The sequence below is a fragment of the Cataglyphis hispanica genome, chromosome 14 (genome assembly GCF_021464435.1).
Source record: "Cataglyphis hispanica isolate Lineage 1 chromosome 14, ULB_Chis1_1.0, whole genome shotgun sequence".
Classification (NCBI taxonomy): Eukaryota; Metazoa; Arthropoda; class Insecta; order Hymenoptera; family Formicidae; genus Cataglyphis; species Cataglyphis hispanica.
In genome coordinates, this window is record NC_065967.1 from 2372821 (window position 1) to 2389710 (window position 16890).

The window sequence follows — 16890 nt, forward strand, 5'->3', positions numbered from 1 at the left end:
TAGACTTTTAAACTGTCGATATACTGCATTGGAATACGGAAAGGAATGACAGTAATGCCCAATTAAACATGTCTAAGTTTATGTAGCATGTTTAGATTTTACGATCAAAATTTTCTACATTTTCTGTAAATGCCCGCAAGAATTAATACATTTTCTCTCTTCCGGTATATTAATATTTATCTTAAACAATATATATATATATATATATATATATATATATATATATATATATATTGTAAGTTAACGTGTGTATCTAATATCGGATAATGCTAAGCCCGACAAATTATCGACGTGGAAATATCCTTTCTCCCTATTCCCATAGAAAAAACCGTTATACCGACAACCGCGATAGGAGTAAATTATCCGCGGATTAAGAGCATCGTTCACGCGTAAAAGAGGATCGACAATTTCTAAGGGATCTCTCGGATATGTGAAACGATGCTCCATTTTTCCAGGCGACCGTTACGAAAAATCGAGCCGTGGAGCGATTTATTAAGATCCTCGATGGTCTCCCAAGCAAAAAGTAAACCGGAGCTGGAAAACGAAACGAGGAAACTGACCGGGAGAGAAGCCAAGAAGAATGACCGTAAGATGCTCGTCCTGGAAAACCTTAACGCTCTGCGAAACTGCGGGTCTCTCGCTGTCTCGCTTTCTTCCTCTTTTTTTTTTTTCTCGGAGAACAAGGTATCAAGCGCGGAATATTTTCCGAGAGCGGTGGGAAAATAAATCTCGCAACGTCATATCCTTAAACATACTTTTGCCGGACAAATTTTACGGAGAATAAAAAGAGAATTTTATTAGAATCGCGATGTTCTACGCGGGTAAATTTTCGAGATGTAAAGAATACCGTAGTAATAATTTCTCATTTACGATTGTCCCATATTAACATTATCTCCATTAAATTTCATCGTGATATACATAGAATTACTTGCATAGTTCGCCAATTATTCGCAGCTGTTATTTCTAATCTAACATCTCTTGCTCTCCTATATGGATTACGAGAGACTGGGTGATTTTATAACTTATTCAAGATTTTATAAATTATTTAGAAATTAATACGCGATTTAAGCTCGTATATTGAAAAAGATTTTTTTTAACTTACAAACGTTAATTTACATGTGGAAATCAGCGAGGTCATTTATATAATTTCGCAATTTATATCTCTTATTCTCCAAGTTTACCGAGAAATTGTTAAAGCGACATAAATTTAAATACTTTGTTAAAATTTAAAGCTATTTTTAAAAAAGTATATTAAAGATAAAAATCCGGTATATTAAATCCATATTGATATGGCACTTTTCACTAAAAATCTATATAGAAAGATATTTATTTCTTCTCCCGGAATATTTGATAGACCGGATCGTACGCAGACTGACAAATCGCACACGTCATGAAAAGCGAGGAATATTACCGAGTATAGCCGAGGAGAGCATATTTACTCGCGAACGTAATCGCAGACTCCGTGCCGTTCACTTCTGCCAACGCACGGCTACTTTCGCGATGTCGTCACGTCACGAGCGCGTATATTGCCCATTAATGTGAACTACGGCCCGACCATTATGTTGGAATGCACGCTTTCGAAATAAAAGACAACGAATTGCCGTGCGTCGTGTACACCCACGACACGCGTCCGCCGCATTATATTCGCGATCTTTTCAGTTGACCAGACCACCTTCGACTCAAATAATAATGCAATGGGCGTGTTCGCTGTTCTAATTCGTGTTACAATTTCGACATTCGGGACGTTGACATATCAAACAACCCATTAACAGCTGTTACAGAAATAGAACTTCGGTTCAGCACACGACGCTTAATCATTTTTTTTGTCAAATTTCTCTTATCGAATTATACCATCAACTTAATATTATCAAGTCACAGCCTCTTTAGAGGCATTTCTTGGATAAATATAAGTACTCACCCAAGAAGATCTCGTCGATATCGTCGGCGTGAAGATCAAGATCGAGCTCGGGTGCTCCATTGTTGCCGGTCGGAGCCTGATGGCTCCTCTTTGCCAGATCCATCAACTCCAGAAAATCGTCTCGCAGCTCGAGGCGGCCCGCGGCCAGAAGCTCGGCCAGCAGGGTCAGATAAGGTGAGGTCAATAGACGTGGACTGGTAGCACGCAGGCAACCGGGTAACCAGACTCCTGGGAGACTGTAGGGAACCACCGGTACCGCTCCGGCACTGACGAAGCCACCGTTCAGGAGTTCGCCGCACAACATAGATGCCGCGATGACCTCAGCTCCTCCCTCGTGACCTTGGCGCCGCCTCGATGTCGACTATCTGCAAACCGCGCAATGGCTTCGATTAATACGAGCGGGGATGGAATGTTCTCAAGGATCGGGGAATTAATTGCGAAACTTGCGGCGAGTTTCAAAGGTTAAAGGAATAAGAAATGGGACGTCAGTGCGAAGAGTGTTTCGCGACTTTTCACGGTGAAAAAGACCGTGGAATTAAACGAGACTTTTTTTTTATAGACAAGTGTTTATACGATCAAACTGGCAATTTATTGTTTGATTGTTCTATCACAACGTTTCGACCATATGGTTTTGGTCCTTATCAAGTGAAACTAAAATAACAATACTATAAATAATGATAGTCAAGTTATAATGAAATAAATAGAATTATGTACCTACGTTGTAATTAAAAAGTAGAAAGAGAAAAATCGAAATGTCAAACTGACATTGTGTCAACCACTATGTTTGGAATACTGAGAACGACTAAACGACCTTTATTAATTTATCGTATATGTTGTTTAAAACACTATTAACTCCCAAAAAGATACAGAGAATTTAAACAACATATACGATAAATATATATAATAATAAAGGTCGTTTAGTCGTTCTCAGTATTCTAAACATAGTGGTTGACACAATGTCAGTTTGACATTTCGATTTTTCTCTTTCTACTTTTTAATTACAACGTAGGTACATAATTCTATTTATTTCATTGTAACTTGACTATCATTATTTATAGTATTGTTATTTTAGTTTCACTTGATAAGGACCAAAACCATATGGTCGAAACGTTGTGATAGAACAATCAAACAATAAATTGCCAGTTTGGTCGTATAAACACTTGTCTATTAATTTATCTACTGGCGACATTTTAAAATTAAACATAAGTTTTTTTTTTATATTTAAGAAAGCAAGTCACCAGTTGTATTTAACAGAGTGAGTTAAGATCGTTACAGCGAATTATGCAAAAGATTAAAAGAACTTCAAAATGTCATCATAAAATTCTCTGCAAAAATAATTAACTAATCAATATTACAAATATATTAACAATAAAGTATAAAGTTACTTTCATTATTTTAAATCTTAAATAATTCGAAACTTTCTTGTGTTTTTCACATCGACGTAAATTAAATAAAATTAATTAATTTCTTTTTAGAAAATAAAGCTTCGCAGCAAAATATAAATATATCATTATTGACATATTATAAACTGTAACTCTTTATGTAGGAAGCATTTTTTTCCATTCTTTGCATCCTTTGACAAGGTTTCATTATTATATTTATTTATTCCGACGTAAATCTTCACGTTTATATGACGCAGTTAAAAAAATAAACTCTGCGTGTCAAAATCAGTTTCGTTTTGAAAAAAATTTACGTGCACATACAAAATATGTATGTATTCTGGTTTTGTATATACGGGATTTGAAAAGTTCCATTGGCAGTAGGAACTTTATGGATTTAAACTTTGTTATGCAGAATGCATTCCTCATGACGTTTCGCGCCGTGAATATTATAGGACATCCGTTTCGTTAATGCGCGCGCATTCTGGCGAAGGATTCCGCACCGTCGAAGTTGTCGCGAAGCGACATTAAATATACAATTTCATGAACATCAAAACCAGAAGAACGAGGCGCAAAGATACAATAGTCGCAACGGAGAACAAAATTTCAAGTTTCAAGTCGCGATAACAAAGGAACCGGGCAAAAGATAATACCGAACGCGAAACAACCGGAGAAACAATACGATCTGTCTCAGATAGTAAATGCGCACAATTATCGTGAAATGTACGCAAATTAATCCCACCCACAAGTCAAGTTCCAATGAAATACCAATCGAATAGAGTAACGAGAAAGCAGTGCCGTCGAGATAACGGAGGTTCAAAAATGAAGGCGTTTAAATAATCTAATTGACAAAGCGATTCAATTTTATTGGCTTGAGTTTGTTTAGCTGAAATAAACTAATTGTAAATTTATTAATTCAATTATAGTAATGTATTGTAGATTTAATCTTTTCAATTAATAAATATAAGTTGCTTACACGTTAATAATTTATTCAATAAAATTGAGAAAGAAACCTATCAAATTGATCGTCAAAAAAAAAAAATCCTCAATTATCATCCGATGTATTTTCCCAACAATACACTCAGCAATTAAATTCACGCACTATTTTCCCATAGACAAGAAATTCGTGATAGACGACATGGATCTTTCGATGGGAAACGTCACACAGAATTTCAGAGAATTTTCTTAGAGAGAATACGCGAACACATTCGATCACGGACATTGACAATGCGTCACTGAAACGGCGCAAATGGAGTGTGACAGACGGAAAACCGGAAGTGATCCAATGGGTGGAGAGGCATTCCCATGGAGCCGACCATCACTCGGCGCGATGCATGACGTCAGGCTTGGCGCGGGTGTGAATGCATCGAGTGATCTCACGGCGACAACGCTGTGATAAGCGTCCGATGCACCCGGCAGTGATAAATGGCAGATGAGATATGACAGTTTTTCGATCACCCAGTAAATAAATTCGACTTTATTTTCATATATTATAAATTAAGTTTTTAATAATTTCAAAAGCTAAGATGATATGTTGTGCCTATGATTGACTGTGTGACTTATGATTGACTTATTTAATATTATAAATAAAAAAAGAAGATTTAAAAAAAAAGAAGATGTAATTAGATACTATTTTTTACTATATAAAAGTGTAAGCTCCCTTCAATTTTGAAATTAAAATTTAATAAAATTTTAATTTTCATTATTGGAATAATCTGACAATAATCTGATAAAAATATATATACAATTAATCGAGAAATATTTCAAAATAAAATTTTGTATAAATATAAAAATATGCTTTGAAATGATAAAAAAACTATATTATATATCGAGGAAGATACAAGACAATGCATCAGAGCTACGTTCTTGGGCATACACACATTTCCTTGACTGAACCAAGCATGGCGTATCAGAGATGAAACACGCACAGAGAAAACATCTCGTCCATTAATCCGATCGCCTACGCACGGATTCCCGTCGTACGAGATTACATCTCGTGCGACTCGAGATTATGTCGCGAGAAATTCCCACCCAAACTTCGGCGTCCCTGAAATTCTGGATCGGAATTCGCGGCATCGCGCAGCGGCGTAGCGAATCGGGGGCCGCTCTCGCGGAAAATCGAAGATCATACCGCCATCACGGACGGTAAACACGACGAAATTATCACAGGGAAATCCTTTGAGAGTATTTGTTAGAGCAAGCGGTATAATACTCGTGGCTTATGAGATCGTAGGGATTCTGCGTCACTGTCGGCGTAGAAATTACTTGGGGAAGAGTAGACATGTGTAATGTCATTTATATAGCGCATGACCGGAATTCGCTCATGATATTACACCGTAATTCAGAGTTCTTCCCGGTATCTTCGCGATGAAACGCGCCATCATTTGTATCATTTGCAAATCTGTTTCTTTGTAGATAGAGGAGAAAAAAAATAGTAGCGCGATAAACAGCAAAATTTGCACATAGCAAAAATATTATAAAAAGTTTGCACAAAAATATACTTCAAAAAAATGAATATTTGTTTTAAAGAAAAATTGTTGATTAAGATCAAAATGCGAAATACGTTCGCTAAATAGTATATCACATGGAAAAATCGCGTAGATTATCGTAAGAGAGAAAAGCCTTCTCTCGCTTTTCAGATCGCATCCTTGTCATGGAAAATGCTCGTATCCGAGTTGGCATCACGAAATCGAAGCTGCATAATTTTCTGGTTCACGGACCAAACGATCGATTTGAATTGCATCAAATGTATCGTAAATACAAACGAATGATATTGCATTACCAGCATTTAATAGAGCGATTAAGATAAATATTCCAAACATGTTACATCGTGTATCTACAAAATTTTTTTCAGGCAAAAAATTAGAAGCTATTATAAAAATTGTTCAAACATCGCTTTGTAATTTATATTAGACTGCTCTTTAATTTTGATTTAAATTAACGACTTATCACACTATCATACATTTAAAGATTGTATGATTCACATTGCACAGACACATAATTTACTATTAAATATTTGTTAATAATTGTATAATACATTGTATAAAATAAATTTCGATTCAATATTTGTATTGATATTTGCGTAATATATATGTATATATACATACAACTACATACATATATTCCACAATATAATCATAAAATCTGAAAGTTTCAATTATCGATATTAAATACTGTTTCGATTTCGATCTGACATATATCAAATTGGTTAGCGCGGCAAACGTAAATATTAGCAATACATTTCCGCCTGTCAATACGTCGTGATATTTGCGCGTATTGCAACATCGAAATGGAAATGCATTTAAACGCGATGTATGATTACAATTAATGTTCGTAAATTTTTTGTTTATCCCACGCCGTTGCTTTTTTTGTCATTGCTGTTTTATGTCGATTAATTCCATAAAATCGCCAAAATAAACACATTTATTTAATTCTTGTAAATATTTTATAATAATCTAAAAAATTTCAAATTATTTATAATTTTTAATCGATTGACACAAATGATTAAAATTATCTCAGACGTACATTTAAGTTAAACCGATATATATATAATCGGCGCGTATGATAAACAAATTTGTATGCATACGTATCGCGCGAAAGCTCTAATTATTATGGTAGATAAAGACCAGAGGGTGTGTGCTCGGGTTTAAAACTCTTCCCTCGTTACTCGCACGCGATTCGCACCAACGCCGAACCAAACTTCGCAAGTCCGCGAGCAGTTCGCGCGGAATTGCGCTATTACTAAGCGGGATGAATCACGACCGACCGGGAATATCGCGATACCGGTACTGGCCAACTTTCCGGATAATGTAGTGAAGAGACGGGGAACGAGCGGTGGAAGAAGGCATCGACCAGGGGCGGCAGACGAACGGGCGCCGCGGTAGCCATCCTCGTTATCGTCTATCCCTTTGCTTGTACGAAAGTGGAACAACCACCCTCCCACCCCGCCAGAATGCTCGCGCAAAACATACGACCGCTCGGCACGAGATATCCGTTCCGCTTCGCCGTATGGCCATTCATAAAGCGACCTTAAACAGCGGTCTTAACCACCCACCCCGCGGAAAACGGGCCGTGATTTATGAGCCGCAGCCGCGGATTTTGCCGCGGACGTCCCCACTGAAAATTTTATGATTCGCAGAATTCGAAGAACTGTTTCGAGCCCGCGAACCATCCGTTGCGGTCACCGGATTAACCGCGACTTCTATGTTATACCATTTTACCGTCTCTTCTCAGATACTGTTTTGTTGTAAAGAATGAGAGTCGGGGTTTTCAAGTAAAAAAAAATTTATCTGACACGATGAGTCGTTTTGCTCTTCAAAAATATTTTCCTCGGAATACATGTACTTGAGACTTCTGTGAGAAGAATTAAAAATGCGATCACGTAGTAAAAGTAACGAAAAGTTAAATTGTTAGTGCTTCCGCTAATACTTAAGTAGTGACGCGAATTTTCACGAGTTTAATCTTCACGACGCTATTTATCTTATAGTCCATACGGTATGTTCGTGAATTTAAGTAGTTATTCTCTCCATGACATAAAGTATAAATGGCATTTATTAAGATAATATCGAAGATTATTTTTATCTGTTGTAAAGCAAATAGAAAAGAAAAGAAATAAAAAGAAAAGTTTCATTAATTTTATTTAAAAATAAAAGTTAATGTCTAGTGATCTTAGGATGTACTTATCCGTCAATCTATGCATGAGTGTATTTCCCGTTGGTGTTCTCACCGATTTCTGCGATACTCACGCGATTAACATCGGAAAGAAGTTGTGCACACGACGGAGTGCGAGCTTAACTCTAAAGAGTCCTCGCGAGCACGTACACGCGAATCCTGGAGAATCGTTTCCACCCCCAGTGTCTGAGTAAACATCATCGCCGCATCGTTACCGGTTGCAATCTCGGTCGTATTCGCGAAAATCTAAGAGAGAGACTCGATATCACCTGGCTTTGGAGAATCGCGAACATCACGCGCGCAGAAAAGGCTTATAAACGGTAAGTCAGATAGATTGCGCATGATATCGCCCTTGGAGCTTTACAATAACCCGGCGCGAGTTTCACGAATTCCATTTAGATCTTCCTTGGTGAACGATAGTGCAAAGGGACAAACGCGATGATAATCAAGATGAAATTGTCGAGAATGGGACTCGGGCGTACAAAGGGCGCTTGACCGAATAGCAAACAAAGAAAAATATTCGATGATCGTCCAACGATTAATTAAAGTAATTGGAATTTCATTTAGTCAGCATTTTATTTTACAAATGTATGCTGATGATTTTTAATCAGGTCATTTTTCATGGTGCGGGATCGTTTTTCACAAAGAGACAAAAGTAAAATTTAACAATCAGAAATATAAATTTAATTGAACAGATATTTATTCAATCGATTTTAAAAAGTTGTTCAATAAATAATCACAATAATTAAATTTAATAAAAGTGTAAAAGAGAGAGAGAGAAATTAAATATATAAATTTTACAAAAAGTTGAAATTTATAATTTAATTAATAATTTTCAAAAAATGCCGGGAAAAATTTAATGATGACATTTGATAAGTATTTGATAAATATATACTAAGTTTTGTAATCATTAGAATCTTGTTTTTTTTCCTTTTAACAAACTTGTACATTGTACATACAACGTATATAATTAAATCTGAAATGAATAAATGAGATTACATTTTGTATTGTTGCTCATAAATCATATTTACCCATCACTTCTGATGAATTAACGAAAATTGCGATGCACCCATCGAAGTATACATGAAATATATTATGTGGCATAACGATTTAACAGGATGTTAATTATTCAAAATGTTGTTATACGTTTATTTTTCAAACTGTGCGTCGTATGTGGTTTAAAATTTTAATTACGTTTTTACCGCCGCCATGACCGACTAATTCATTCTGCCCTCGTATTTATGAATTATTGTTACAGTAAAAATTTGTTAATTTGACGCTGCACAGTTTCTGTCACTATTCAACATTTATCCAACAACTTTACGGCTTGGTTAATTTAAATTTCATAACAATATTTCTTGAGATCCTATAATGACAGTAAAGTGACATTTAATAATAAATTGTATACATACACATATGTTATTCTTTAAATCAAATAATTATAAATTGCAATGCAGAGATGCAGAAAGAGAAAAAATATAACTTTAATAAATAGTTACTAAATTACTAAATTATAGTTACTTAATTATAATTCTGCAATTATAATAATGAAAATAATGTGAGAGGCAGATATATATATGACGTCAGTGAAGGAAGCGAACGGAACAGCCATCGGAGATCTCGGGCGAATTTTTCACCCTAAAGCTCCCCTTGCTGCTTGATTACATTAGGGACGGAAACGACCTCCCTTTTCAACCTGCTGCCGACGGAATCTTTGAATCAAAGTCGGCTCTCCGTCGACAAGAATCTTGTCATTAAGATTTTTGATTTGAATGCAAATGGCTAGTTGCCCCTATCCTGCCCGCGCAGATCCCAGCCATGCTTTGGTGAATATCTCCGAAGAAAATGAACGGGCTCTGTGTCTCAGATAAAGCATTCTTGGATGCATCCGAGATCGACGTTTCGTAAAACGCGCATGACACCCTCGCTCTAAAGGGGATTTCTTTTTTTGTTTAGTGTGTATTTTACGAACGCGATCGCGTGAATCGATCCCATTTACCCTTCGTACCTTATCGAAGGCGCGTCATATAAAACGAAGGGAACCCATAATATTTTTCTTCTTTTTCAAACGCTATTGACAATCTGCGTGATATATATATATATATATATATATATATATATATATATATATATATGCCCACATTGTGTTGTATATATACATGTACCATTTCATCGATTCTTTATTATTCCGCTTGGAAAATTTTGTCAAGCCTTTGAAACACGATTTTCACCATTTTTGTTTTTTTTTTTTTTCTTCTACTTTTATCTTACTTTAATAATTTCTTATCGTTTGTTTTTCGCAATTTCATTGCGTCGCATCGCGCCTGCATATTTAACATTTTAAATAATTTAACATTTTTTATTAGTCTACATAACTTTCGCAATTTGAGTAATTTGTCACAGGAGGACGTTTTTCATTACTGTTCGAATCTCGTCGTACGATGAGGTAGTGGGCGTCGTTAAAGTTTCAAGCAAGAATGGCCATGGTATACACGAGCGTCCTAAGTTAAAATGGAGCTCGTCGTGTGCATCACGCCGCAGCTCAGGTAAGGCGAGACGTAAATTTACTGGTTTCTGCTTGTTACACCGACCGCACGTCGACGTGTCGCCGGGCGTTTGCTCGTAAAGCCGACAAACTCAACGTAATTTTATCCCGTCTCTAGATACGCCTCTACATGTACTGTGCAGTTCCCCGTCCTATACCCGGTCCTTCGCCCGTGCCCTTCGCCCTTCGGCCAAATGAGATTTTACTCGACGCAGACGACGCACAGGTTCCGCAGGATACGCAACGGCCGCGGTCTACGGGATCAGCACACAACAGTTTATGTAATCTGACACGGTGATCTTGTCGTGGTTAACCTTTATCCGCACAAGCGAAGCAAATATTCATTTTTTCATGGACAGAAAGGAAACTACTGCTTTCTCTTTTTCGGTTTTATCGTAAAATTCAATTAAATCGTTTCAATAAATTTATATTTATCAAAAAAAAAAAAAATTATTAAATAATTATTTATCGTCTGTAAATAATATCACTGATTTAGCAGTTTTATTATTAATTAATTTTAAATCGCGAGCGTGCGTTATGTATTTTGTGAAAATGTCAAAGTACATAAAAGGAAGCTCAAGTTAATCTCGTAATTAAAAAGAAAATCGATATATAATCAATACACAATGCGATTATTCTGCTGAAAGTATCGAGTTCTCCACAGAGATATGAAATTAATATAAACAATAGTATCTGTGTATATACAAGTATCGGCCATCAACGCAGATTACATGAAAATGGCTTTTGATACCGCAATAGCTCGGCAATCGGATTTGCGAGTGAGTCGAGGTTATCCCTTGAAAGAAGAATTTACATGAGGATTTACATGGTTTGCTAGAGATGGTAGAAAAGATAAAGAGGGGGGAGAGGGGGAGGGAGGGAGGGAGAGAGGAAGGAGAAACGATTGTGAAGGCAGTAGCTGGTGCCCAATATAAATTCAAATGTATTTGATGCATCATCGAACTACGCTTCTATAAAGCCTCGCCATTCCCATTCCGTGCAAATTTCTGTTTCGATGTAAATTCCATTTTTCTCGACAAAACAGTTGCGATATACAGTTGCCTATGAAAAAATGTCGGCCATAATATTTGGAAATGTACATGCTACCTTAATAATTTCTACTCTAACTTAAGAGAATGATTGTATCATCGTAAATGTTGATTATTGCTTCCAATGTCAATGATCGTTATAAATTTAAAATTAAAGTTCTCCATATTTCTAATATACAATATATATATTCCTTTCTCTCCTCTCTCTCTCTCTTTAAATTTTTCAAATATTTTTATAAGCGTTCAAGAGTATTATATATTAATTTCTCTTCTATCCCTTTTTTATAATAATTATATATTTTTGTTACACTTTGTTTACGCACATCAGCATCAATCGATTTTTCAATCGTAAATCCTCGGTCTTTCCGTTGCAGGAAGTTCATATATCGTGTCGGGGATGCGAATTCAAGCTCAGGTGAGGAGATACGAAGCGAGGTGAACCCAGCCAGGGGACAAGGCAGCAGGTTGATTGATCGCGTGTCAGGTTCCAGCCAACCTGGCGCCAGGCCAGTGGTGCCCAACCCATTGCTATACGGCAATTCTCGTAGGGGTGCAAAATAATAAGGGATCTATTAACGGAGACTAAAAGTCGCGTTTTTATCGGGGTAAAACTAAGCCGGCAATGTAAAACTACGCACGATAATGATAACGTATAAAAAAAAGTACTTCTGCCTTTCACACGCAGCGCTACGCAATCTATTGCAAATAATGTAGGAAATTAAGAAATAACGTAAAAAAATAAATAAATAATTATTATCTATAAAAAAAATCCCATAAGATAACTGTAATAAATTCTATTTTCATTTATGACAAAGAGAAACTTGTCTTTAAAAATGTAATAAATGCGAGTTATTTGAACTTAAAGATACATGCAAGATTGCTCTACCACTTTTTAGAAAAATGTCGTAAAATAAAGTAAAATGCCAACAAAAAGTAACTTTACGGTAATAAAAGAACTTTTCTTAATATTAAAAAAAATAATTTCCAAGTTTTAGTTTTAACAAAATTTTCACAGCGTAATTACTCAGATACGACATGTTTATAAAACGTTGTATTACCTGTTATATGCAAAAGTTGTTGATGCAACAATATTCACTAGCTTCTCTCAAGCTACATTAATCATCGGTGTATATTTAAGGAAGATTGCGTTAACAAAACAACGGTTATTTATTACACATTATTATTATGTTACCGGAGCATAAAACATAATCACGTGATCCATGCAAAAATTATCGTCTTCATTATAAACAGGATAACGACGACGAACGACGTGTTTGCACCTACGCGAAAAAGCCTATCGAGGAACTGCGCTCTTCGATAATTAGAACATAATTACGATAAAATGGCGCAGTTACAGAACAGTGATGGAAGATGTTCCGAGTAGCGGTGTGCCTTTATCACACATACATACGCATAAAGTGCAAAGAATAAAAAAATACAACTATGAAAAAAAGTCGGTCAGGGTAAACGGTAACAAAGCGTCGCGCGCGCGCGGCGAACCGTTTTAATTCGCGAACAGAAAATACATGTTTCCACGACGCGACGATCGATAGGGAGTTACTTCGTGTACGCTCGACCGGAGAGTGAATTCGCGTGCGCGCGAATTAGACTCGCATGAATTTCAAGGAACGAGGGAGAAACAGAGAGCGAGAATGCGACGAATTTAAGCTACGAGTCCTACGAGAGCCACCCTCGCGGAAACGAATCACGGCTCTGCGCGCCTCCAACCTTGTAACCTGTCCGTCACTTGAAACCCTCATCCCTTTCTCCGATCCTCTGTGTCGGCTCTCTCGCCGCGCCGAGTCCCTTTATTTGATCGACGAGTGACGTTATCGCGGGTAATAGCGGACGGCGAGAAGGAGAGAGATGGAGATAAATAGATAGATAAAGAGAGCGAGAGAGAGAGAGACGACTCTCCGGCACTTCCAATCCGCCGGCTCACTCCATCAAACATTCATGCTGTCGGCCGCAAACTCGCGCAGTCGACCGACCATCAACCCTCCAACCCTGTGAAAACGCGCCCGATAAAATGCAGTCCATCCCGACACCTTTTGTGCGCCCGTGCCGTCGTAACGCTTCGCATCTACCGCCGTTCATATAACCGAGATTAAACCTTCGTTTCCGCCGCGTCGCGTTTTCTTTGAGCCTCCCACGAATTCGTTCAATCGTAATTGACCTCGCTTTCCCTCCCCCGCTTCTCGCTCTATTATCACCTTCTCTCTTTCCGTCTGCGAACATGTCGTATTTTTAAAGTTTTATTTTCAGATATTATTCCCTGTAAACATGCAATGAGCACTGTTATCGCACCATATCAAATAAATAAATTGTTTTAAACGAGTGTCTTGTCGTTCGAAAATCGCTCCGCTCGCAGAGGTGCTTTCCGAGGGGTGCGTTATTTTAGGATAGGATCGATCTTCAAGCCCGCGCGTCGCGATTATGCGCCCCGTGTTTTTGCAACGGCCGGTAATAGACCGCGGGCGTAAACGACGATGCGGACAATTGCTTCGCTAATTGAGTGATCCCGAGGTGCGCCATCACGTTTATTCTCGGAGATTTTTAATGGACTGAACAGTAATCCGATGAGAATAGGGAGAGGAGAGGGAGTGAATAATTCGACGGCGTAGTGATGAGAATCGCAAATTTGAAATCTAATAAAAGCGAATAATGAATTACGTATCAAAATCGCGTATTAAGTAAGATGCATTTGTACGAGTCATTCGTTTCAAAAATGAATGAGATTTTTTGCAGTCTTATGAAAATATCAATTAAAAACTCATCTGTAGTAGCCACTTTCAGTTTTGCAAACTCAAGTAGCTAATAAATATAGTACGGAACTTCGATATTAGCTTCATCGCGAGTTTATAAGTGTTAATTAAATCGTCGATATATAAATGCCGAGAAGTTAATGATGTGGAAGTCGTGTTAATGCGGAATGTTGGAAACTTGCCGCAACAATCAAGGTAATCTCGTGGGGACTGCCGATGAAAAGCGCGGGAGAGGGGAGGGAAGAGGGAGAAGGATGGACATGGAATGAGAAAGAGAGACGTTGAAGGGGAGAGTTTGGACATAAGGAGAGAAGAACGGACTTTAGAGCACTTCGTCACATTTCGTAGAAGACAGAGAGGACACGGCGGCGGCTTGTTCTAGTTTACGGTTCTCAAAACGAGAACGTGGGGGAAACTCAGGCACCCGTATGTCCCATGTGGCTAAGAGGTTTTCCCCAAAATTGTCGGTGAATTCGGGCGGGTTCGCCGGCAGAATGACTCCCGCGGGAGTTCCGATGAAAGATACTCGAGAAGCTCGACTCTTGTCGTCCGCTATTCTGATGCCCGCATCAAAATTTGAATTTTCGTCAGAATTATCATACGTCAAAGATAGAGATCGTTTCATCTCGACTATCAACATTGTTGTCTTTGAGAACGTTCAAGAAACATATATGATACTGTTATTTAGAAAAGACGCTATCTCCGATTATATCTCAATAGGAAAAAAGTTAAAATTGCTGAAAATTGATTTTTCGCAAATCATAATTAAAAAAAGATGAAGAAAATGTTCCTCCAAATTACGCTGATACATATATAATTTATAATTAATCATTTACGAGAAGACACGAGGGATAATTCGAGCGGATAATCCAGAGTTGAATCTATTAATTATGTAGTCAATCGATCGAAACTAGATTAATTGCTCATGGTCCATCCAGCTCATTATATATTAATGCATCAGTTGTCTCATTAAAGCTGCGGATAAATACAGCGTAATACGTTAAACATGTGACAGATTAATATATTTACACGTGACAACACTTGTTTATGTTTATATCTCATGGTTAGCGGTAAATATAGCCATATTATTTTAATTAAATAATGCTAAATGTGGCGCATAAATTGAAATCAAAACAAATTAATCTTGCATAAATCGGGATGCCTTTTCGTATTTTTTAACTTTACTCTTAAAGCAATATACTTTATCGCTCAAAATGCAATTTTATTTTATTCTACCTATTTTCGTGAATGTAGCGTCAGTCTATTAAGCTAACATTTTTATTCTAAGAACGATAATTAGACCAACCCATCAAGTGCAAAAGTGCTTTTGCAAAAATGGCCGCGATGACGGTTACTCTCGCATAAAAGCGCGCTACCGACTGTAATAATCGCTCCCGTCTGCAAATCCGTCGCGGACAGTTTTATAATCCGCCGCTTTTACACCCTCGCTTTATTAATATGGTAGCAGTAACTCGGTTAATCCACGGCGTGCGACAACGCGAAAGCACCGAATTCGCCAGACTTGCATTATTCGCAAAGTTTAAAAATATATATTTTCTTTTTTAACAAAGATATGCCATAATGTAGTTTTCTTCAAAACGTGTTTTTTTTTTTATTTTTTTTTTTTTTTTAGAATCGTTAGAAGACCGCAAAGTAAGAGAAATCGGGCGCTCTAATGGAATCTCGAGTTACGTTTTTGTTTTTTTGTATTTTGCAGCACGAAAAGTTTAGCTCGATTTTTTAAAGTGAGAAAATAAATTTAAAAGAGATTTAAGGGGAAAAGCAGAGTTGGCAGAGAGTTCGCTTTCGCTTTGACATTTTAATGCAACTCGCGACTCTTCGAAAAATTCATCGAGCGTTTTAATCGATATCGCGGCTTCTTTCTCGTCTCGTAATAGGTAATTACGTGAAAAGCACAAATCAGTTCTCCAATAACTTTGCAGAGAGAAACGCGATTGCGAGGATACTCTCTTATTAATTTCGTTATCGAACTCTTCCGTTTCTGATATCATCGTACCGAATCCTACCAATTTATTTATATCAGCCGAGGACGATAAATATAAGATAAATTTCTCCATTTAACTTTAAAATGTAAAAGTCTAGAAATATTTATTTTTGTTCAATTGCCTGTCTATTAATAAAAGATTAAATTAATTTTAAGCTATATTTTTTCTGAAATCTACATCAAATTTCTTGAAATTTTAAAAATTTTAATCATCTTATTGAAAAATTATGTATACGACGATATTAATTCTCCACGTAAAATGATCGTGATCTTACAACGCTTTTCCGATTTGCCGGCGGTTGACCATAAATAATACGCTCGAAGAAAACAGTGAACAGTTTGTCCCACCACGAAACAGACACGAACGAAGAAGACCGCGCGTTTTGAGCTCTTAATCCGCTGGGGGAGATTGAAGAAATACGGAAGAATCAGAGGGAGAAATAAAAGAAACAAGGATAAATTTTAAAACAAAAAACAAGCGAAATCGCGACAGAAAAATTTGACATATCAAATGAAAAAAAAGTGAAATACGCGTGCAAAGACGAATGATGGCGAACG

At 37.0% G+C, this 16890-nt stretch overlaps 1 protein-coding gene across 1 annotated transcript in view; it reads right to left on the minus strand.

Annotated features, from left to right (window-relative positions):
- LOC126854555 (protein Fe65 homolog) overlaps window positions 1-16890 on the minus strand; it is a 119123-nt gene that overhangs the window by 95328 nt on the left and 6905 nt on the right. The window contains exon 3 of the mRNA XM_050601420.1: window positions 1919-2283. Within this exon, the coding sequence (XP_050457377.1) occupies window positions 1919-2222 (304 nt within the window). The 5' untranslated portion in view covers window positions 2223-2283. The remainder of the gene's footprint in view (window positions 1-1918; window positions 2284-16890) is intronic.